Here is a 24,027-nt window from a genome sequence, read left to right as displayed (position 1 = left end):
GTTGAACACAGAGCTCAGAGCAGAGGGCTCATCTGTCTGATGTTTGGATGTTGTGACTCCACCGCAGAAGAAGAAGAAAACAGTTTAAAGGATAAAACAGCAGAAGAAGAGTGATGGGTCAGGCTCGCAGCTCCACCTCTCCTCAGGTAACTTTAACTACCTCACCTGAACAGAGTTCACTGGGCGTGCTGCCCTGCACTGTGTCTGACAGGCTCCTGTCTGTTCTGAATAAAGGTTTAGCGAACATGAGACCGCTGTGACATCATCAGCTGCTGTCAGTAACGGCGTTTACGTTGAAGCAGACAGGATGCACGTTGTGGTTGTATCTTCATCTTGTGTCTCTCCTCTTCCTCCTCTTCAGCCATTTCTTTGGCTTCAAACTGAACACAGAAACAAAATATATCACAGAAAAATGTAATAAACGTGTTAAACATTCAAAATGTTTAATGGACTTGAATCATAACTTCAGTAATATGATGCGATTATTTAATGATGTAATATACATGTAAATATATTCAAACTGTGGTTCATTGGGCTCTCAGTTATCAGACTGTAGCGGGCTGGTTGCCATGGAAACTGAGCGCTCACAGACGGACGACTTTAACAGTGAAATATTGTCTGTAAATAACATCAGCTGACGGTCTACAGATAAGAGTCGTGTTATTGAGGATGTGACTCCTGGTTCTTTATGGTTTCACATACAAACGTTTCCACAGAAAACTAACAAAGATTCAAAATGTGAACATGAAGCCTCGACATGTAAACACACAACAAAGTGTTCTGGATCAAACTGAAGTATGAAACAGGATCAGTCCTGGTTCTCATGATTCTAACAGCATCCAGGTTTCTGTGGCTCATTTCCTGCACCTGCAGAGTCTTGCAAAGTAACTCAGTACATTTACTCAACTACTGTACTGTAGTACAGTTAGAGGTACTTGTACTTTACTGGAGTATTTCCATGTGATGCTACTTTCTACATTTCAGAGGGAAATATTGTACTTTCTACTCCACTACATTTATTTGACAGCTTTAGTTACTTTTCAGATGAAGATTTGACACAATGGATAATATAACAAGCTTTTAAAATACAACACATTGTTAAAGATGAAACCAGTGGTTTCCAACCTTTTTGTCTTTTGACGTCTTACAAAAAGCAGTGTGTAGTCGGGGTCACATTTCACATGTCTATGAGTTGTTAACAGCTCCACCAAATAGTGATTTTTCCCTCTAAACTTCTCACATGCTTTCATTTCAATAAATGTTCAAATGATCCAATATTTCAGCAAAAATCAAAGATTAGAGAAAAAGTCCAAAAACTGAAAACAGATTTGTGTATCAGAACTTTGTTTTTTCTTCTTTCCTCTCCCATTAATCATCTCACCACCCCTCAGATTTATCTGCTGACCCTTTGGAGGGGCCCGACCCCTAGGTTGGGAACCACTGGACTAAACTAGCTAACTGTATATAAAGTAGTGTAAACTAGCTCCACCTCCAGCAGCTACAACAGTAACATGCTGCTCTAACACTGATGCTTCACTATTAATAATCTAATGATGTCATATATAATAATATATCAGTCAGAGGGACCAAACCACTACTTTTACTGCAATACTTTAACTACATCAAGCTCATAATACTTATGTACTTTTACTGCAATACTTTAACTACATCAAGCTCATAATACTTATGTACTTTTACTGCAATACTTTAACTACATCAAGCTCATAATACTTATGTACTTTTACTGCAATACTTTAACTACATCAAGCTCATAATACTTATGTACTTTTACTGCAATACTTTAACTACATCAAGCTCATAATACTTATGTACTTTTACTGCAATACTTTAACTACATCAAGCTCATAATACTTATGTACTTTTACTGCAGGAGGATTTTTCATGCAGGACTTTTACTTGTAATGGAGTATTTTTACATTGCTGTATTAGTACTATTACTGCAGTAAAGGATCTGAGTACTTCATCCACCTCTGCACCTGGATCAGGTGTTTACAGGCCACAGTCTGCTGGTTCCTGTAGAGAAACCAGGATGTGATGTTTACAACATGTGAGCAGACTCAGAGCTCTGCTGGTGATACAAGTTGAAACTGGTAGAAGAAGATGAGATTATGTGTGAACTGAAATGAGGTGGAAAACATTTTAATCTGTTATATAAACAACATTCACAGGATTTCACAGAGGTTTTTTGTAATTATTGTATATGTTTGATTTTGCAAACTGCAATACAATTTTCAATGTTTTATGTGTTCTTTTTGCAGTACAGTTGGGGGGGAAAGAAAATTATGTGATTTATTTAAACTGCTAGCAGTGAAGAGTCATCTGTAATGACTTCCTGGATAAAAAGCATCCTGCAGATCACAGAAACAACTGTATTTCAGCTCTTATGTTTTATGTATTTTCTGAACATGAGAACCATGAGGACTCAAAGTACTATAAAAAGAAAATACTGTACTTGAGTTCAATTTAATAACCTTTGTTAAATAAACTTTCAGCTCAACATCAGCAACAAATAAAATCATCAATAATGTTGTTAAAATAAATCTAGTTTGATGTTGATGTTTGAGGCAGATTATGTCTCCTGACTCACTGAATCAAACCTCATTTGGGAACATTTGGGAACATTTGGGAACATTTGGGAACATTTGGGAACAGTTTTGCTCGTCTTTGGCATCGTGTTTGTTGGCAGGTGAGATTTGTCCATCTTCCACCTGAATGACGTCAGTTGTCGCCACACCAAACGCCACGATTGGTCCAAACCACAAGCAGCTGCTGATTTGGACGTTTATGTAGAAAAGTAGAAAAGATGGAGCTTTGACGGAAACCTTCTGAATATATTTATAAAGTCTCTGATGAATGAATCTTCTTCTTTAGAGCATCCTGAAGTGTCTCTGAACTCTGAGATGTACAGAACCACAACTTTAACATGTGAGTTAACACGTCTGTTAATGTGTATTAACTTGTGTGTTACCCTGTGTGTTCAGGTGATCCTGATGGGTTTGGACTCGGCTGGAAAGTCAACTCTGCTGGCCAAACTGCTGACAGGACAGGTGAGACTTCTCTCCACAGGTAGTGACTGTAATGTTGGATATAAGCTCAGTGGCAGAGAGTGAATATATGAGAGTTTGTCCAGGTGTGACTGACTGTCTGAACCTGCAGGTGATGGACACGTCACCTACTGTCGGATTCAATGTGGGCACTTTGGACCTGGACAAGAACACGTCTCTGACTGTCTGGGATGTCGGAGGACAAAAGAGCATGAGACCCAACTGGAGGTAAACATGAACCCAAACAAACAAATCTGCTTCTTCTGGTACCCTAACCCTATGTGAATGACTGTAAGGCTCTGGTGTCCTCTCGTTACTGATGAATCTTCTTCTTCAGGTACTACCTGGACGACTGTAAGGCCCTGGTCTTTGTGGTGGACAGTAGTGATCCAGGCCGGCTCCCAGAGGCCCAGAAGGCCCTGAAGAGGGTCCTGAGTGATGAGAAGTTACGACAAGTTCCTCTGATGGTTCTGGCCAACAAGAAGGACCTGCCCAATTCCATGACCATACGAGAGGTAGGAAACACATCCCACAATGCACTGTGACATCAGCAAAGAAGAACCCAGTTACCTCAGTTGTTGATAAACATAATAATGTCAAAACGTTTGAGAGGAAGGTTGGTCCAGACAAAACCTTCTCAAAATAAACCAGTTCTGCTCTGTCCAGATACAAAAAACAAGGACGCATCCTTGTTAGAAAGCAAGGAAGGAGGGAAGAGGCATTCTGGTTAGGGAGCTAGTGTCCTAGTCAGGGAACAGGGACAGAAGGAGTTTCCTAGTCAGGGAACAGGAACAGAAGGAGTTTCCTAGTCAGGGAACAGGAACAGAAGGAGTTTCCTAGTCAGGGAACAGGAACAGAAGGAGTTTCCTAGTCAGGGAACAGGAACAGAAGGAGTTTCCTAGTCAGGGAACAGGAACAGAAGGAGTTTCCTAGTCAGGGAACAGGAACAGAAAGGGGTTTTCTGGATGAGGAGCAGGGGCAGAAGGAGTTTCCAAGTCGGGGAACAAAAATAGAATAGAATTATTTCTGCATCTATCTCTCTATCCTCCCCCCTAAACCTCCTCCTCTGTGACCATATTCCTTCCCCTCCTCACTCTCAGATCTCCAAACAGTTGGACCTCCCCAGTTACACCAACCGGTTGTGGGAGATTCAGGCCTGCAGTGCTCTGAGAGGACTCGGCCTTCAGCAGGCCTTCATGTCTGTCGCCAAACTCATCAAGAAGAGCTGAGTGAGGAGGTGGGGGAGGAGAGGAGGATTATGATGAGGATGGACAAACTGAGGCAAATGATGTGAAGGAGAAGATGATAAAAACTTTAAAATTCTCAACAGTTATTTATATTGAATAAAACGTTACTGACAAAATAAAATGTCACCCTTTAATGAATATGAAAAATAATAAAAAATGTTTCTGTCAACGACATCGATCAATCATGCTGTTTGGATGTAAACTGACATGCAATCTCAGCTTTAAAGAAACATTTTTCTTCTGTTTTAGCTTTTTTAAACCCTTCAGACTCTACTGTGATTGATATTTATTATTTCAGCCAATGAATGCTGTTTTACCATGTGAATTCTGCCTGGTAACAAAGACTTTAAAAATCAATAAATGTATAGTTGTGGCTGTTGGGCTGCCAGCTGATGGAGCGAGGCTGACAGAAATCTAAGACTGTGTTTTAAAAGTTTATTTGAAGACATGAAAATATAAATCTGATTGGTTTATGAAGTTAATTAAATCCAAACATTTTCCTGTCAGAGTGAACAGCTGCAGAGCTTCTTCTGTCATGGCCGACTTCATTCAGTCAAATTAGACTTTATGGAAATATTTTCAGTTATTTTATCATCAAGCTGAAATGTCCCTTTCAATGTTCATGTGGACGGCGTCAGGCATCATGTGTTCATCGTCAGGCATCATGTGATCACCATCAAAGGCCTCGCTGGTATGCCGATGAATGTAGAAACGATCTGATTGATTGTTATTGTGTAATCAGTTGAAAACATCCTGGTGAGTCAACAGCGTCTCTACGTCCTCTTCCTGTTTGTGGTGATGTCATCTGGTCTGAGTGCGTGCAGTCGCTTCAGAGAGGACCAGGACTGGACCAGCAGCAGAATCGGAACCAGGACCCAGACTCCATTAAAGAAGACCAGGTAGACCCACAGGTAGAGCCAGCTGGACGTGTTCAGGTGAGGACTGCCGAGCAGCCAATCAGGACAGAAGGTCATCCAGCCGCCGTACAGCTCGCACACGCTCAGACTGATCTGCAGGAAGTGTCTGAAACACACATAGATGGTAAACATACAGTATACATATATACATATATATATCTACATATTGCTCACCAGTGATTGGCCGAGGAGGTTCAAACTCTGGTAGTACCTTGAATATTACATCCTGTATGACCTGTAATACTTGTTGCAGTATTACATATAGTACTTGTGGTGTAGTACCTGTTGCAGTATTACATATAGTACTTGTGGTGTAGTACCTGTTGCAGTATTACATATAGTACTTGTGGTGTAGTACCTGTTGCAGTATTACATATAGTACTTGTGGTGTAGTACCTGTTGCAGTATTACATATAGTACTTGTGGTGTAGTACCTGTTGCAGTATTACATATAGTACTTGTGGTGTAGTACCTGTTGCAGTATTACATATAGTACTTGTGGTGTAGTAGTTGTTGCAGTATTACATATAGTACTTGTGGTGTAGTACCTGTTGCAGTATTACATATAGTACTTGTGGTGTAGTACCTGTTGCAGTATTACATATAGTACTTGTGGTGTAGTAGTTGTTGCAGTATTACATATAGTACTTGTGGTGTAGTAGTTGTTGCAGTATTACATATAGTACTTGCGGTGTAGTACCTGTTGCAGTATTACATATAGTACTTGTGGTGTAGTACCTGTTGCAGTATTACATATAGTACTTGTGGTGTAGTAGTTGTTGCAGTATTACATATAGTACTTGTGGTGTAGTAGTTGTTGCAGTATTACATATAGTACTTGTGGTGTAGTACCTGTTGCAGTATTACATATAGTACTTGTGGTGTAGTAGTTGTTGCAGTATTATATATAGTACTTGTGGTGTAGTACCTGTTGCAGTATTACATATAGTACTTGTGGTGAAGTACCTGTTGCAGTATGACCTGTTGAACATGTTGCAGTATTACATGTAGTACTTGTTGCAGTCTTACCTGTAGTACTTGCCGTGTAGTACTGCATGTATGAGCAGCAGAGCGAGCAGAGAGTCGAGGACGACGGTCAGAAGCTCCAAAGAAACAATTGTTGGATCAGAAACTAACCAGCGACTGTCAGCTTTACCGTACTCCTTCCCTGAGAGACAGACACATGCAGACAGACAGGTGAGAGACAGACAGGTACAGAGAGACAGACAGGTGAGAGACAGACAGGTACACAGGTACAGAGAGACAGACAGGTGAGAGACAGACAGGTACAGAGAGACAGACAAGTGAGAGACAGACAGGTACAGAGAGACAGACAGGTGAGAGACAGACAGGTGAGAGACAGACAGGTACACAGGTACAGAGAGACAGACAGGTGAGAGACAGGTACACAGGTACAGAGAGACAGACAGGTGAGAGACAGACAGGTACAGAGAGACAGACAGGTGAGAGACAGACAGGTGAGAGACAGACAGGCACAGAGAGACAGACAGGTGAGAGACAGACAGGTACACAGGTACAGAGAGACAGACAGGTGAGAGACAGGTACACAGGTACAGAGAGACAGACAGGTGAGAGACAGACAGGTACACAGGTACAGAGAGACAGACAGGTACAGAGAGACAGACAGGTGAGAGACAGACAGGTACAGAGAGACAGACAGGTGAGAGACAGACAGATACAGAGAGACAGACAGGTGAGAGACAGACAGGTACAGAGAGACAGATTGACTTGACTCACAGAGTTCAGCCAGAGGACCCTCAGACGTCTCCACCGTTCCCACCAGAGACATGTAGACAAACGGACCCTCCTGTAGACAGACAGGTGAGAGACAGACAGACAGGTACAGACAGACAGGTGAGAGACAGACAGGTGAGAGAAGTGAAACTGTATTAAGTGAAGGTGTATAAACTTGATGTTATTTAAGGTAGATAAAACTGGACAACGTGTTGAAGAAGAGCTGAACATGTTGACAGATGAAGATCTGAGGGTTCAGTTCAAGTTAAAGAGCTGAAGACTCGTCAAGTGTTTAAAATGTTTAAAATGTTTAAAGTCATTAAAACAGTTTGTTGTTTCATGACGACTGAAAACGGTTCAACTGTCAGTGGAATAAAAATAACTATAGTCACTTTCACATGAAATATACAAAATATTAGAAATCAGACTACAAGCTTCACAGAAAGACGTAGTTTAAGGAAACTCCTCCTACCAGCGTCAGGTGGACGATGACATCATAGAAGAGCCACAGTAGCGTCCACCTGTCCTCCACAGAACTCCACCCCCCAAACCTGCGCTCCAATAGGACAGCAGCTAACACCTGGATGCTACATGCCAAAAGAGACAGCACCGAGACCAGAGAGAGACCGGGACCAGGGCCAGGACCAGGACCAGGACCAGGGGGGGCTGCAGAGTCCATGAGGACGAGGTTACAGTACTGTGGAGGCAGCAGTACTATGAGTAATACTCTGAGGACTGCAGTACAGGCAGTACTAACAATCTGTGTGAATGTGGAGTGATGTCTCAGGCTCCGCCCCCGCCTGTCTCTATTGGTTACATTATTTCAAAGCTCCTCCTGCAAACTCTCATTGGCTGAAAATGAGAACATCCCACTCCCTGACCCCACCCCTTCAGCTCAGAGGTCAAAGGTCACCAGTCTCAGCAGAGACACACATAGTTTGACTGAGACTCAAATCCATCTTTAAGTTCATTTTAATGTTCAGTCAACTACAAGTGAGGAAGAGGAGAATCTGTTATTGATCCTGACATCAGCTGATCTTTGATCAATCACATCTAAAGATCAATTCTTCAGTTCATCTCACCACGTGGTCCATTTAGTAACGATGCAGTTTGCCCAGAAAGAAAAAAAAAAAATCAGCAGAGGATTTACTGAACTCAAACATCATTTTATCTACACATGCACATATAAACTATGAAGATGCCCCTTAACAGCTGTAATTAACTGAAAGACACAATCAGGTGTCTGAATGTGATCTCAGTGTGAACAGCAGCGTTCTGCATGAACAACACAGTTTGTGGGGTAATATGTTGGTGAAATATTAAATGTAGTTCTTATAGCAAACACAAAAAAATTAGCTAAAGTTGCGTCTGACCCGCCATGACTAATCTAGACTTCAGGTTTCTACAAACTCTGTGATTAACATAATGCAGACTATCTCTTTAACAGCATTTGTTTTTATTGATTTCTCTCTTCCACTGAGTAAAGAAACATCTTTATATAAAAGCCAGTTTTACTGAGATTTTATATATATATATATATATATATATATAAAATGATCTGTTGAAGCTGAAATGAAACACAGAAACAGAAACATAGTTACAGACGTGGTGATTTTATTTTTCTTTGTAGACTTCAGGTGAGTCTCTGACAGTCCGACAGGTAACATGAGTCAAGCAGGAAATGTTCTTTGGCAGCAGTTTCACAATAAAAGAAAAAGAAGAAAATCAGCGAGTTTAAACTTGAAAGCAACAAACTAATAAACCAGTTTAAACAGTTCATATTAAACACATCAGATATACAGCTAATAGATATATTGTATTATATAATATATATATTATAAATCTGCTAATATTTAATATATGTTATTATATCTCCAGTCAGTTCAAACTGCTTTATTATGAATGTTGAGTTCAGGACTTAATTAACACTTCTGTTTCGTTAACAAGCATTAGCAACAGGCTAGTTAGCATTTAGTGAGGCTAAAATAAGATACAGTTAGCATCAACACACACACACACACTGAGGGAACCCAAACCACCCAATCAGCTGATTAATAACAATCAGTTCTTACAATTTCTATCAAAACACTGAATCTGTCGATCAGACAAAAGAAATAACATCAGAACATCAGGAACGTGTTTCAGATATTTAAAAGTGCAAAGCAGCAACACAAGAACTTCAGGGGAACCTTAGAGGAATGTTAGAGAAACCTTTGGTAAATCCCAGGGGACTGTTAGAGGGAACTCTGGGGAACCCCAGGAGAACCTGAGAGGAACATTAAAGAAACCTTTGGTAAATCCCAGGGGACTGTTAGAGGGAACTTTGGGGAACCTCAGGAGAACCTTAAAGGAACCTTAGTTTAACCTTAGAGGAATGTTATAGGAGCCTTTGAGGAGCCTTGGAGGAACGCTCAGGGGAACCTGAAGAGTCAGTCAGGGGAACATTAGTGGAACCGTTGGATGTTAGAGGGAACTTGAAGAACATTAGAGAAACATGTGGCAACCCCAGGGGAATGTTAGAGGATCTAGGGGGAACTTCAAGGGAACCATGGGGGAACATTAGTAGGAAGTTTAGGGGCACTTGAGGAGACAGTTGGGGGAACGTTAGAGGAACGTTTTGTGTTTAGCACCATGTTTATCAGATATCAGGTTTACATCAGTCAACGAGAATAAAAACACGCATCTCTGAGTTTAGAGAGAACAATCATTGAAGAATGTTAAATGTGTTTCTGTGGGTGTGTGCGTGTGTGTGTTTGTGTGTTTATCAGTGACAGATACATGTATTGATTACATGATAAATCAGATCTGGACTGTGACTGATCACATTAGGTTTAATAACCCTCCTCCTCCTTCTCCTCCTGAGGCAGAGTGGACGACAGAGCGTACGCCTGGCTGACCTCCTCTGACATCACTGACAGGTTCGCCTCCATACCTGACAACTCCTCCTCCTCCTCCTCTTTCACCTCCTTCACCTCCTCCTCCCTCTTCACCTCCTCCTCATTCACCTCCTCCTCCTCTTTCACCTCCTTCATCTCCTCTTTCACCTCCCTCTCCTCTTTCACCTCCTTGTCCTCCTCCTGCTCGGCCGGGGCCAGCTGGGCGTGGACCTCAGTGAAGGGGACCTCCTGGTCGGTGCTGCCCAGCGGGGAGAGCTGAATTTGGGCCTCAGCAGGCAGAGACTCCCCGGTCTGAGCCGAGTCTTCTGGAGGCTGAGAGTCAGAGCTGCTGCGAGGCTGAAACATACACAGATCAGAGGTCAGAGGTCACACAGATCATAAAGGTCACACAGGTCAGAGGTCAGAGGTCATAGGTTACCTTCCTAATGCTGAAGGTCAGAGGTGAGACCTTCAGGCTGGAGGTTTTCTGTTTGATCTTCTCTCGTTGTTCCATAGAAACAATCTTTGTTCCGATCTTCGTCATTTTCTTCTCAATGTTCTGTTTGGAGAACGCCTTCTTCAGACTGTCCACCTGTAGAGAGAGAGACGGTTACACCTGTCTGTCTACCAGCAGAGAGAGAGACGGTTACACCTGTCTGTCTACCTGTAGAGAGAGAGACAGTTACACCTGTCTGTCTACCTGTAGAGAGAGAGACGGTTACACCTGTCTGTCTACCTGTAGAGAGAGAGACGGTTACACCTGTCTGTCCACCTGTAGAGAGAGAGACGGTTACACCTGTCTGTCTACCAGCAGAGAGAGAGACGGTTACACCTGTCTGTCTACCTGTAGAGAGAGAGACAGTTACACCTGTCTGTCTACCAGCAGAGAGAGAGACAGTTACACCTGTCTGTCTACCTATAGAGAGAGAGACGGTTACACCTGTCTGTCTACCTGTAGAGAGAGAGACGGTTACACCTGTCTGTCTACCTGTAGAGAGAGAGACAGTTACACCTGTCTGTCTACCTGTAGAGAGAGAGACAGTTACACCTGTCTGTCTACCTATAGAGAGAGAGACGGTTACACCTGTCTGTCTACCTGTAGCGAGAGAGACAGTTACACCTGTCTGTCTACCTGTAGAGAGAGAGACGGTTACACCTGTCTGTCAACCTGCAGAGAGAGAGACGGTTACACCTGTCTGTCTACCCGTAGAGAGAGACAGTTACACCTGTCTGTCTACCTGTAGAGAGAGAGACGGTTACACCTGTCTGTCTACCCGTCGAGAGAGAGACGGTTACACCTGTCTGTCTACCTGTAGAGAGAGAGACGGTTACACCTGTCTGTCCACCTGTAGAGAGAGAGACGGTTACACCTGTCTGTCAACCTGCAGAGAGAGAGACGGTTACACCTGTCTGTCTACCTATAGAGAGAGAGACGGTTACACCTGTCTGTCTACCTGTAGAGAGAGAGACGGTTACGCCTGTCTGTCTACCTGTAGAGAGAGAGACGGTTACGCCTGTCTGTCTACCTGCAGAGAGAGAGACGGTTACGCCTGTCTGTCTACCTGCAGAGAGAGAGACGGTTACACCTGTCTGTCTACCTGTAGAGAGAGAGACGGTTACGCCTGTCTGTCTACCTGTAGAGAGAGAGACGGTTACGCCTGTCTGTCTACCGGCAGAGAGAGAGACGGTTACACCTGTCTGTCTACCTGTAGAGAGAGAGACGGTTACGCCTGTCTGTCTACCGGCAGAGAGAGAGACGGTTACACCTGTCTGTCTACCTGCAGAGAGAGAGACGGTTACACCTGTCTGTCTACCTGCAGAGAGAGAGACGGTTACACCTGTCTGTCTACCCGTAGAGAGAGAGACGGTTACACCTGTCTGTCTACCTGCAGAGAGAGAGACGGTTACACCTGTCTGTCTACCCGTAGAGAGAGAGACGGTTACACCTGTCTGTCTACCTGCAGAGAGAGAGACGGTTACACCTGTCTGTCTACCCGTAGAGAGAGAGACGGTTACACCTGTCTGTCTACCCGTAGAGAGAGAGACGGTTACACCTGTCTGTCTACCTGCAGAGAGAGAGACGGTTACACCTGTCTGTCTACCCGTAGAGAGAGAGACGGTTGCACCTGTCTGTCTACCCGTAGAGTGAGAGACAGTTACACCTGTCTGTCCACCCGTAGAGAGAGAGACGGTTACACCTGTCTGTCTACCTATAGAGAGAGAGATGGTTACACCTGTCTGTCTACCCGTAGAGTGAGAGACGGTTACACCTGTCTGTCTACCAGCAGAGAGAGAGACGGTTACACCTGTCTGTCCACCTGTAGAGAGAGAGACGGTTACACCTGTCTGTCTACCAGCAGAGAGAGAGACAGTTACACCTGTCTGTCTACCAGCAGAGAGAGAGACGGTTACACCTGTCTGTCCACCTGTAGAGAGAGAGACGGTTACACCTGTCTGTCTACCAGCAGAGAGAGAGACGGTTACACCTGTCTGTCCACCTGTAGAGAGATAGACAGTTACACCTGTCTGTCCACCTGTAGAGAGAGAGACGGTTACACCTGTCTGTCCACCTGTAGAGAGAGAGACGGTTACACCTGTCTGTCTACCCGTAGAGAGAGAGACGGTTACACCTGTCTGTCTACCTGTAGAGAGAGAGACGGTTACACCTGTCTGTCCACCTGTAGAGAGAGAGACGGTTACACCTGTCTGTCTACCTGCAGAGAGAGAGACGGTTACACCTGTCTGTCTACCTGCAGAGAGAGAGACGGTTACACCTGTCTGTCTACCCGTAGAGAGAGAGACGGTTACACCTGTCTGTCTACCTGCAGAGAGAGAGACGGTTACACCTGTCTGTCTACCCGTAGAGAGAGAGACGGTTGCACCTGTCTGTCTACCCGTAGAGTGAGAGACAGTTACACCTGTCTGTCCACCCGTAGAGAGAGAGACGGTTACACCTGTCTGTCTACCTATAGAGAGAGAGACAGTTACACCTGTCTGTCTACCAGCAGAGAGAGAGACGGTTACACCTGTCTGTCCACCCGTAGAGAGAGAGACGGTTACACCTGTCTGTCTACCTATAGAGAGAGAGACAGTTACACCTGTCTGTCTACCAGCAGAGAGAGAGACAGTTACACCTGTCTGTCCACCCGTAGAGAGAGAGACGGTTACACCTGTCTGTCTACCTATAGAGAGAGAGACAGTTACACCTGTCTGTCTACCAGCAGAGTGAGAGACGGTTACACCTGTCTGTCTACCCGTAGAGAGAGAGACGGTTACACCTGTCTGTCCACCTGTAGAGAGAGAGACGGTTACACCTGTCTGTCTACCTATAGAGAGAGAGATGGTTACACCTGTCTGTCTACCAGCAGAGAGAGAGACGGTTACACCTGTCTGTCCACCTGTAGAGAGAGAGACGGTTACACCTGTCTGTCTACCAGCAGAGAGAGAGACAGTTACACCTGTCTGTCTACCAGCAGAGAGAGAGACGGTTACACCTGTCTGTCCACCTGTAGAGAGAGAGACGGTTACACCTGTCTGTCTACCAGCAGAGAGAGAGACGGTTACACCTGTCTGTCCACCTGTAGAGAGATAGACAGTTACACCTGTCTGTCCACCTGTAGAGAGAGAGACGGTTACACCTGTCTGTCCACCTGTAGAGAGAGAGACGGTTACACCTGTCTGTCTACCCGTAGAGAGAGAGACGGTTACACCTGTCTGTCTACCTGTAGAGAGAGAGACGGTTACACCTGTCTGTCTACCAGCAGAGAGAGAGACGGTTACACCTGTCTGTCTACCTGCAGAGAGAGAGACGGTTACACCTGTCTGTCTACCTGTAGAGTGAGAGACGGTTACACCTGTCTGTCTACCTGCAGAGAGAGAGACGGTTACACCTGTCTGTCTGCTCACCTGTCTGTAGTTCTTACCTTCTTCAGACTGGAGCGTTTAAGTTTCTCAGCTCTCGACTTCTCCATGTTCTCCAAATCTTGAGGCCATGGCTCCTCCTCCTCTGGCTCCGCCTCCAGCCCAACGTCCTCATCAGATGATAGGTCAATGGTGCTGAGCCCGCCCTCCTGGGCCCGGTTACCGTCAATGACACCTGGCGCTGACTCATCGCCTTCCTCCAAAATCTCGTCACGAGGGTACGGAGGAGGATCCTTCACGAAGACGCTGGATGGAATCTCGTTCTCCTCCTGCAGGAGAACATCAGGGGAATGTCAAGAGAACGTCAGGAGTAAACACAGGAGAACGTCAGTGGAACATAAGGAAGCTGGTGGAATTTCCTTAACTGAACCTTAGTGGAACCTCAGGGGAACTTGAGGGGAACCTTAAAGTATGTGGACAGCCAGACTTTGTGTCATGCTGAAACAGGATCAAGCTGCACACACAAAGTTGGAAGACTTTTATCATCAGTCTTTCCTTCATCAAATCTCTGGACACATACTTCTGTCCATATGGTGGTGTGCAGGATATAGTATAGACACAAGTATGTGAACATCCTGTCCTCATACTTGTGTCCCTGTGAAGGTGTAAACTGAGGTTAGTGTGATAAAAAGTGTCTGTAAGAAGATAAAGTTCAGAGAGAAACAAAAAACATGCAGGAAGATGAAGACCAGGAAGCAGAGCTGAGAGCTTCCACAGAGAAAGGCTACGCTGCAAGGGAGGAGCTGCAGCTATGAGGAGAGATCTCACTGATATGAGAGAGGGACTGATAGAGCAAACCATCCTCAGCCTGAAGGACCAGCTCCAGAGTCTCAGAGACAGACAACAACAACCCTCCATCACCACCAACAGCTCCCCTCACTCTGCACCACAGCTCTCTACCTCCATACCAGGCCATCACCCACCCCCACCCTCTCTACCACAGACTCACAAAGGGAGGCCACTACCAGCAGGCCTAGTAAGACATCTGGAGAGATATCCAGTGATGCTGACATTGTTATTCTAATAGACTCAAAATTTGTTAAAGAGGACCATTTTTCCATGGACACAAAGTTAGTAAAATCTGGAGCACTAACAAGGCCCTCCAGCTGCTCACTGAGTCCACCTTGGGTCAACTTAGCCACATTATAATACACACAAGTAGTAATGACCTGAGACTACAGCAGGTAGCACAGAGAGAGCTACACAGACCTTTCCCTCCTCCAAGATCATTGTCTACACCATCCTGACACAATCCAGAGGATAAATGCTGATATCTCCCGTGGATGTGCCCTCATGCCAAATGTCCACCTGGCCCACCACCCTACCCTCAACATGTACAGTCATCCACCTGGCCCACCACCCTACCCTCAACATCTACAGTTGTCCACCTGGCCCACCACCCTACCCTCAACATCTACAGTCGTCCGCCTGGCCCACCACCCTACCCTCAACATCTACAGTCATCCACCTGGCCCACCACCCTACCCTCAACATCTACAGTTGTCCACCTGGCCCACCACCCTACCCTCAACATCTACAGTCGTCCACCTGGCCCACCAACCTCAGTCGTCCACCTGGCCCACCACCCTACCCTCAACATGTACAGTCGTCCACCTGGCCCACCACCCTACCCTCAACATCAACAGTCGTTCACCTGGCCCACCACCCTACCCTCAACATCAACAGTCGTTCACCTGGCCCACCAACCTCAGTCGTTCACCTGGCCCACCAACCTCAGTCGTCCGCCTGGCCCACCACCCTACCCTCAGCATCTACAGTCGTCCACCTGGCTCACCACCCTACCCTAAACATCTACAGTCGTCCACCTGGCCCACCACCCTACCCTCAACATCTACAGTTGTCCACCTGGCCCACCACCCTACCCTCAACATCTACAGTCATCCACCTGGCTCACCACCCTACCCTCAACATCTACAGTCATCCACCTGGCCCACCACCCTACCCTCAACATCTACAGTCGTCCACCTGGCCCACCACCCTACCCTCAACATCTACAGTCGTCCACCTGGCCCACCACCCTACCCTCAACATCTACAGTCGTTCACCTGGCCCACCACCCTACCCTCAACATCCATAATCTCTATGACCATGTTCACCTCCACAAGGATACTGTCAGCACTTTCACACTGAAGGACAGGACCTCCCCCTAGGACCAGCAGATGACCCAGTTTCCACGCAGCCAGCCTGGAGCTTTCACCACCTCAGAAACCCAGCCCACACCCCGCTGGCCCCTACTACCCTCCACCACCTCATCCACAATGCAGCTACCCCAGGACCAGAGATCCACCCCACCCACATTCACCAGGCCTCACCCTGCACCACATCCTTCTAGTCCTGTCCAACACCAGGCCCAGCACCCAGAGCAGAGGAGCTACGCTGATGCACTGATGACATCAACCAGCACTGGCAGTACTGCTGTCTTGAGAGAGATCAAACACCGGCTCAGTCTCATATGTACCAGACTGATGAGCTAAGTGATACTTTAAAGGGTCATGATCACTATTCATATGCACCACTGTCTGACTAATGAGCCAAGTGCTAGTTTCAAGTTCTATAATAACCACTAATGTTTACAAAAAGTTCATTATTTGTACTGTGTAAAAAAGAGAATTTAACACCTTAACTAAAACTTTAACTACTATCCTCTTTCAGTTAGCGCTTTCTTTTCTTAGTTTGCTGGTCGACTAATCAGTTGAGGTTTTAGACAATAAAGCTATTATTACTACTTTTTTATCATGCAGAATGAGTTAGCCTATTTGTTATTGATCATTACTGAAAAATAAAGAGTATATCTCTGGCATCACAACAGTGTGAGTGTATCCTTTGAATTCAGAGAAAACACCAAAGACACAAACATCATCATCCTCCAAGAGAGCTGGTGTAGATCAGGTTCTGTCACTCACTGTCCCCCAAACTACAAAGAAATCATTCAGTCATCAAACTCCCTGCCGTTAAAAGAGGGAGAGATTCAGGAGGGATTATTATCTGGTACAAAGAAGAAATATCAAATTACATTACCCTTATAAAATATGAACACTCACACATATGGCTTAAAATACAACAAGACATCATTAACCCTCCAACAGACATATTCCTATGTGCTGTCTCCATTCTTCCATGTGACTCACCATACTATGATGAAGATATCTTCTCCCTCCTGCATGAGCAGATCTGCAGCTTCTAGGCCCAGGGAGGTGTGCTAATCTGTGGGGACCTGAATGCACGTACTGGCTCTTTGACCTGACTACAATACAGATCTAGGTAGCATTCATTTATTTGGACAAAACTTCCCACAAAACATAACTAAACTTCTCCGTTACAACTCTGACCCACAGGTCAACAAGAATGGCAGAGACCTCCTGTAGCTCTGTCAAAGCCTGGGTCTGTACGGTAGGAGACTCTTTAGGTAGACATACTTTTTGCTCACATCTTGGCAACAGCACAATTGATAACATGCTAGATCCTTTCTCTCTCAGCGCATTCACAGGTAAACCATTGACCCCTCCGTCTGACCACAGCCAAATTACTGTTTATAAAAAAGACAGAGACAAACAACACCACACTTCCACAGCAGTAAGCTGTTTAATATCAAGAAATCATACATACATACATCAATGTTTCTACTGTATGTATCATATCAACGTTTCTACTGTATGTATCATATTTATGTTTCTACTGTACGTATCATATTTATGTTTCTACTGTATGTATCATATTTATGTTTCTACTGTATGTATCATATCAACGTTTCTACTGTACGTATCATATTTATGTTTCTACTGTACGTATCATATTTATGTTTCTACTGTACGTATCATATTTATGTTTCTACTGTACGTATCATATCAACATATGTCAACGATTCTACTGTACGTATCGTATCATTGATTCTATCTGTCCACAATATAAAAACACAAGAAGATGGATTAGTGAGTGCTGTTGTTTTGTTTTGGTTGTTTAGTCTTTAGCACAACTGTGCACCCAATACAATCTCAAGATTTAGAGTTGTACACACCGCTGCTTAGTACCAGGTGCACAGAAGAACCACAAACACCTGCAGAGCTGAATTAGGCCAAAAAAGAGCAATTAAATACTGGCTTCATTTAAAAACCAGCGACCCCCCCCCAGTTCTCCCACTACAAAGCCCTGCAGTGCCAAGAGCTGAGCAAAGACAAGAGTCCTCTCACTCAGCTGGTCCTGACACTTAGTTCACTTTCTAACCCTGTTCTGCCTCAGGACCAGTCTGAGAACAACCACATTATAACACACCAGAAACACAACTACACCAACTGGAACACAAACAAAAGCACAAAGCAAAATGCAGAAAAAAAGACGGTACAGTGTGGCAGATTACTGACCACAGTACTGACACTAAACAAAGAACTACCTTAACAAAGTCCAGACTCAGTGAACCCATACAAAACATCCTTCCTAAAGAGGAGCAGATCAGCCAGCTGTACACGGGAGACGAGTCGAGACAGAGCTGCATTTTCTAACAGAACGCATATATATTCCCAAATTCAAATACAAGCATCCTGAATTTGACCACATAACCAACATAAACAAAATATCAGTCCTGTTGGTAGAGCACAGAGAGAGCTACAGAGTCTTTCTACCTTCCTTTTTCAAACTGCTACCACAGCTATTATTATTATTATTGTCGCTGATATCCATCAGTTATGTTCAGCTTCCTGTTCTTACTAACCCCTAACCTTTTTTTAAAAAAATAATGTTAACATAACGTTTTACTGTTTGTATGTTAAATACTGTACTTTCCCCTGTTTGTACTACGTTGTACAATCTGTTTGGCAATACTGTGCTTTATGGTTGCTAATAAAACTCCTTTGAATTGAATTGTATTGAACTGACTCATAAACAGGAGCTGAAGGAAGCAGGCACAGACCCACACCCACTGAGGAATGCTGGGAATTCTGGGAGGACGGGAATGTTTAGTGTCGGTGAGAGATGCCAGAAATACAGTCAACAGCTGTACAACAACACACACACATACAATAGACATACATGTTACACACATGATACACACTGTGCTGCTAACGAGCTGCTTATAAAACGCAGATTTACTTTCTGTAACTGTAGTTTTATTATAAAGTTTTCATTATACAGTGTTGTGACTGTAGAGACAAGTACTGGCTTCATGATCGCACTGTGTTGTTACACTCCTGTTGTAACCATGACAACCAAACCACATGATGACCAGTTCACTCTGCACACACACACACACACACACACACACACACACACACACACACACACACACACACACACACACACACACACACATTTCCACTTCACCTCCTGCAGCAGCTGAGACCAAATAAGGCCTGAAACCTGAAAACCTGAAAACTGAACGAGTGACGAGTACAGCATGATGTCATCAGCTCACCTGGAAGATCAGCACTTTGAAGTTGTTCCTGTGGATCAGGTGGTCGTGATTCGCCTCCAGCTTCCTCACCTGGACGCCCTGACGCTCCATCTTATCACGCACCTGAAACATAACAAAGACTTCATGTAGGTGACAGCTGACAGGTATGATGTCAGGTGACAGGTATGATGTCAGGTGACAGTTGTAATGTCAGGTGACAGGTATGATGTCAGGTGACAGGTATGATGTCAGGTGACAGGTATGATGTCAGGTGTCAGGTGACAAGTGTGATGTCAGGTGACAGGTATGATGTCAGGTGACAGTTGTAATGTCAGGTGACAGGTGTGATGTCAGGTGACAGTTGTAATGTCAGGTGACAGGTGTGATGTCAGGTGACAGGTATGATGTCAGGTGACAGTTGTAATGTCAGGTGACAGGTATGATGTCAGGTGACAGGTGTGATGTCAGGTGACAGTTGTAATGTCAGGTGACAGGTGTGATGTCAGGTGACAGGTATGATGTCAGGTGACAGTTGTAATGTCAGGTGACAGGTATGATGTCAGGTGACAGTTGTAATGTCAGGTGAAGGTATGATGTCAGGTGTCAGGTGACAGGTATGATGTCAGGTGACAGGTATGATGTCAGGTGACAGTTGTAATGTCAGGTGACAGGTGTGATGTCAGGTGACAGGTGACAAGTGTGATGTCAGGTGACAGTTGTAATGTCAGGTGACAGGTGTAATGTCAGGTGACAGGTGTGATGTCAGGTGACAGGTATGATGTCAGGTGACAGTTGTAATGTCAGGTGACAGGTATGATGTCAGGTGACAGGTGTGATGTCAGGTGACAGGTGACAAGTGTGATGTCAGGTGACAGTTGTAATGTCAGGTGACAGGTGTGATGTCAGGTGACAGGTGTGATGTCAGGTGACAGGTGTGATGTCAGTTATCAGGTGACAGGTGTGATGTCAGGTGTCAGGTGACAGGTGTGATGTCAGTTATCAGGTGACAGGTGTGATGTCAGGTGTCAGGTGACAGGTGTGATGTCAGGTGTCAGGTGACAGGTATGATGTCAGGTGACAGTTGTAATGTCAGGTGACAGTTGTAATGTCAGGTGACAGTTGTAATGTCAGGTGACAGGTGTGACGTCAGGTGACAGGTGTGACATCAGGTGTCAGGTGACAGGTGACAGGTATGATGCCAGGTAACAGGTGTGATGTCAGGTGTCAGGTGACAGGTGTAAGGTGACAGGTGTGATGTCAGGTGACAGGTGTGATGTCAGATGACAGGTATGATGTCAGGTGACAGGTATGATGTCAGATGACAGGTATGATGTCAGGTAACAGGTATGATGTCAGGTGACAGGTATGATGTCAGGTGACAGGTGTGATGTCAGTTATCAGGTGACAGGTGTGATGTCAGGTGTCAGGTGACAGGTGTGATGTCAGGTGTCAGGTGACAGGTATGATGTCAGGTGACAGTTGTAATGTCAGGTGACAGTTGTAATGTCAGGTGACAGTTGTAATGTCAGGTGACAGGTGTGACGTCAGGTGACAGGTGTGACATCAGGTGTCAGGTGACAGGTGACAGGTATGATGCCAGGTAACAGGTGTGATGTCAGGTGTCAGGTGACAGGTGTAAGGTGACAGGTGTGATGTCAGGTGACAGGTGTGATGTCAGATGACAGGTATGATGTCAGGTGACAGGTATGATGTCAGATGACAGGTATGATGTCAGGTAACAGGTATGATGTCAGGTGACAGGTATGATGTCAGGTGACAGGTGTGATGTCAGTTATCAGGTGACAGGTGTAAGGTGACAGGTGTGATGTCAGGTGACAGGTGTGATGTCAGGTGACAGGTGTGATGTCAGTTATCAGGTGACAGGTGTAAGGTGACAGGTATGATGTCAGGTGACAGGTGTGATGTCAGGTGACAGGTGTGATGTCAGTTATCAGGTGACAGGTGTAAGGTGACAGGTATGATGTCAGGTGACAGGTGTGATGTCAGTTATCAAGTGACAGGTGTAAGGTGACAGGTGTGATGTCAGGTGACAGGTGTGTTACCTCCTTCATGGTGACGGACAGCTTGCGGCTCTTGTCCAGCAGCTTGCTGACGGTGTTGGAGGTGTGACTGTGACTCTTGGACAGTTTGGTCATATCAGCCTGGATCCCTCTGACCACGCCCTCCATCTCCACCTGATGCACCTGAGAACAACCAGCCAATCACTAGTCAGCTGTGTGTGTTTACCTGTTGGTGTGAATGGACCTGCTCTGACATGTGTTCACAGATCCTCCTGTAACCTTTCAAACAATAGAAACAGGATGTCTGCAGTTTCCAGCTTTTGTTAAAAACATCAAAGAGTTTTTGGCTTTTGGAAACGTTTAAATCTGCAGCTGCAGAACGTGTTTCTGAACCAGTTTTAAGGAAAAGCCAGAGAGAGACAAGTGAAACGATCAAAACCGCAAATATTCACAGAGAAGCTCAAGATAACATCTACTGACATGAGAACAGTAAATGTTTGTAAGTCCGTAGCTGAAGTTAAATAATAGAGTCTGTACTGAACACGTCTGTACTGGACACGTCTGTACTGGACACGTCTGTACTGGACAGGTCTGTACTGGACACGTCTGTACTGGACACGTCTGAACTGGACACGTCTGTACTGAACACGTCTGTACTGAACACGTCTGTACTGGACACGTCTGTACTGGACACGTCTGTACTGGACTCGTCTGTACTGGACTCGTCTGTACTGGACACGTCTGTACTGGACACGTCTGTACTGGACACGTCTGTACTGGACACGTCTGTACTGGACTCTGTCTCACAGACTGGCTGTCCAGGTGGGTGTGGCCCTGCCCCTCACTCACCTCCATCTTGTGCTGGTTTTCCTGCACGGCGTCCAGCATGTTGACCAGCTTGTCGAGTAGTGTGAGGACCGTGATGGCGTTCACAGGGCCTTGCCCTATTTTCTCCAGAGGGGAGGCCTGGTCCTCCTGGCCCTCCTGGCTCTGGTTCTGGTTCTGGAGCTGTTCCTGGAGGTCCTGGATCTCAGGGGGGACCATCAGGTCCTGACTCTGGTGGGTCTCAGTGGTCACCATGATCTTGTCAGCCTGAACGCCGTCGAACATCAGAGACGACAAGAAACAAACTCTCCCAAACTGCTGCTGAGAGTCTGAAACACTGAGCTCTGTGTGTGTGTGTGTGTGTGTGTGTGTGTGTGTGTGTGTGTGCTGGGCTCTGATTGGTTGGCTCAGACCGACACTTTCCATCTAACTTCCTGGACTGGAGACGCCTGTTAACCTGTTAACTCCTTCACTCCCACAGACACACTAACCCTGCAGCTAAACGGGCGAACTGCACCTTTAACGTCTCCTAGTTTTACTTTCAGGATTCAGAAAATCATTTAATTAGAAAACAATTAAAATATTAAAAACAATTAATCTACAAATAAAAACAAATAGAAGATGTTGTTATGGAGTATTGATCAGCTGATTGACAGGCAGATGTTGTTATGGAGTATTGATCAGCTGATTGACAGGCAGATGTTCTTATGGAGTATTGATCAGCTGATTGACAGGCAGATGTTGTTATGGAGTATTGATCAGCTGATTGACAGGCAGATGTTGTTATGGAGTATTGATCAGCTGATTGACAGGCAGATGTTGTTATGGAGTATTGATCAGCTGATTGACAGGCAGATGTTGTTATGGAGTATTGATCAGCTGATTGACAGGCAGATGTTGTTATGGAGTATTGATCAGCTGTTGTTGGGACTCTGAGCTGCAGTGAAGGGGTTAACGCTGTCGCTCTCTCTCTGCAGCTCACTCACCCACACCCAGAGGGGAGGGCTCTGTTACCATGACGACAGCGGTGTATGTGTTGCATGTTTTGAGGGTGAGGTCACATCTTTTCCTCTCTTTGTGTTCACGTCTCTCTTCATAAAAACTGGTTTGTTTTGAACATCTCCAACCAGAATAAATAAATCACAACATTAATGAATTAAAGTATTAAAACATGAAAACACATCAGTGACTGACCGACCGACTGGCTTTCTGGTTGTTTGTTTCCTCAATCATGGAGGTTTTCACTGTTTGTCTGTGTGTTTGTTTGTAAACAACACATTTTAAAGTGCGACAGATTTGAATGGAGTTTGGTGAAAAGTTTGTTGAAAGAGCAGCTTGATGATGTCACAGGAACTTTTTCATCAATAGAAGAGTTTCTGAACCAGCAGACAGTCTGACATCACAAGTCAGGTCATGTGACTCAGAGAGGCAACAAACAAATAAACAAACAAACAAACAAACAAACAAACATGTCAGTAAAATCTTTGTAAAACTGTTAGAAGAGAGAACCAGAAAGATAAACTCATTACTCTGTTAGTGTGTGTGTGTGTGTGTTACTGTGTGTGTGTGTATGTGTTACTGTGTGTGTGTGTGTGTGTTACTGTGTGTGTGTGTGTGTTACTGTGTGTGTGTGTGTGTGTGTGTGTTACTGTGTGTGTGTGTGTGTGTGTGTGTGTGTGTGTGTGTGTGTTTGTTACTGTGTGTGTTACTGTGTGTGTGTGTGTGTGTGTGTGTGTTACTGTGTGTGTGTGTGTGTGTGTGTGTGTGTGTGTGTCTGTGTGTATGTGTGTGTGTGTGTGTTACTGTGTGTGTGTGTGTGTGTGTGTGTGTGTGTTACTGTGTGTGTTACTGTGTGTGTGTGTGTGTTACTGTGTGTGTGTGTGTGTGTGTTACTGTGTGTGTGTGTGTGTGTGTGTTACTGTGTGTGTTACTGTGTGTGTGTGTGTTTGTTACTGTGTGTGTTACTGTGTGTGTGTGTGTGTGTGTGTGTGTGTGT

General features: G+C 45.0%; 3 protein-coding genes across 3 annotated transcripts; 1 reads left to right on the top strand and 2 right to left on the bottom strand.

Annotated features, from left to right (window-relative positions):
• arl11 (ADP-ribosylation factor-like 11) lies at positions 1-4,687 on the top strand. The gene is made up of 5 exons (XM_042404304.1): positions 1-146; positions 3,003-3,068; positions 3,178-3,293; positions 3,403-3,580; positions 4,166-4,687. Exons 1-5 carry the CDS (start codon positions 114-116, stop codon positions 4,292-4,294), a joined length of 522 nt encoding a protein of 173 aa, XP_042260238.1. The 5' UTR covers positions 1-113; the 3' UTR covers positions 4,295-4,687.
• A 102-nt stretch (positions 4,688-4,789) lies between these two features.
• ebpl (EBP like) lies at positions 4,790-7,779 on the bottom strand. The gene is made up of 4 exons (XM_042404296.1): positions 7,457-7,779; positions 6,988-7,057; positions 6,259-6,397; positions 4,790-5,335 (listed from the first exon to the last, which is right to left on the bottom strand). The coding sequence occupies exons 1-4, from the start codon at positions 7,661-7,663 to the stop codon at positions 5,086-5,088; spliced, it is 666 nt and encodes a 221-aa protein (XP_042260230.1). The 5' UTR covers positions 7,664-7,779; the 3' UTR covers positions 4,790-5,085.
• Positions 7,780-8,578: 799 nt separating this feature from the next.
• On the bottom strand, positions 8,579-22,401 carry cavin2b (caveolae associated protein 2b). The gene is made up of 6 exons (XM_042404264.1): positions 22,056-22,401; positions 21,249-21,389; positions 19,207-19,308; positions 13,784-14,050; positions 10,300-10,452; positions 8,579-10,217 (listed from the first exon to the last, which is right to left on the bottom strand). Exons 1-6 carry the CDS (start codon positions 22,314-22,316, stop codon positions 9,816-9,818), a joined length of 1,326 nt encoding a protein of 441 aa, XP_042260198.1. The 5' UTR covers positions 22,317-22,401; the 3' UTR covers positions 8,579-9,815.
• Between the last annotated feature and the right edge of the window lie 1,626 nt (positions 22,402-24,027).

This window comes from Thunnus maccoyii, chromosome 24 (assembly GCF_910596095.1).
Source record: "Thunnus maccoyii chromosome 24, fThuMac1.1, whole genome shotgun sequence".
NCBI classification, from domain to species: Eukaryota; Metazoa; Chordata; class Actinopteri; order Scombriformes; family Scombridae; genus Thunnus; species Thunnus maccoyii.
The sequence above is the reverse complement of the archived record's forward strand: the minus strand, read 5'-3'. Positions and strand labels throughout refer to the sequence as shown.

Coding starts and splice junctions, on each gene's coding strand:
- arl11 (XM_042404304.1), top strand. CDS start 114: ATGGGTCAGGCTCGCAGCTCCACCTCTCCTCAG. Junction 3,069..3,177: donor CCAAACTGCTGACAGGACAG/GTGAGACTTCTC, acceptor CTGAACCTGCAG/GTGATGGACACGTCACCTAC. Junction 3,581..4,165: donor ATTCCATGACCATACGAGAG/GTAGGAAACACA, acceptor CCTCACTCTCAG/ATCTCCAAACAGTTGGACCT.
- ebpl (XM_042404296.1), bottom strand. CDS start 7,663: ATGGACTCTGCAGCCCCCCCTGGTCCTGGTCCTGGTCCTGGCCCTGGT. Junction 7,058..7,456: donor TCATCGTCCACCTGACGCTG/GTAGGAGGAGTT, acceptor GTCTGTCTACAG/GAGGGTCCGTTTGTCTACAT. Junction 5,336..6,258: donor CTACACGGCAAGTACTACAG/GTAAGACTGCAA, acceptor TGTGTGTTTCAG/ACACTTCCTGCAGATCAGTC.
- cavin2b (XM_042404264.1), bottom strand. CDS start 22,316: ATGTTCGACGGCGTTCAGGCTGACAAGATCATGGTGACCACTGAGACC. Junction 14,051..19,206: donor TCAAAGTGCTGATCTTCCAG/GTGAGCTGATGA, acceptor GTTCTCCTGCAG/GAGGAGAACGAGATTCCATC. Junction 10,453..13,783: donor AACGCTCCAGTCTGAAGAAG/GTAAGAACTACA, acceptor CTCTCTCTACAG/GTGGACAGTCTGAAGAAGGC.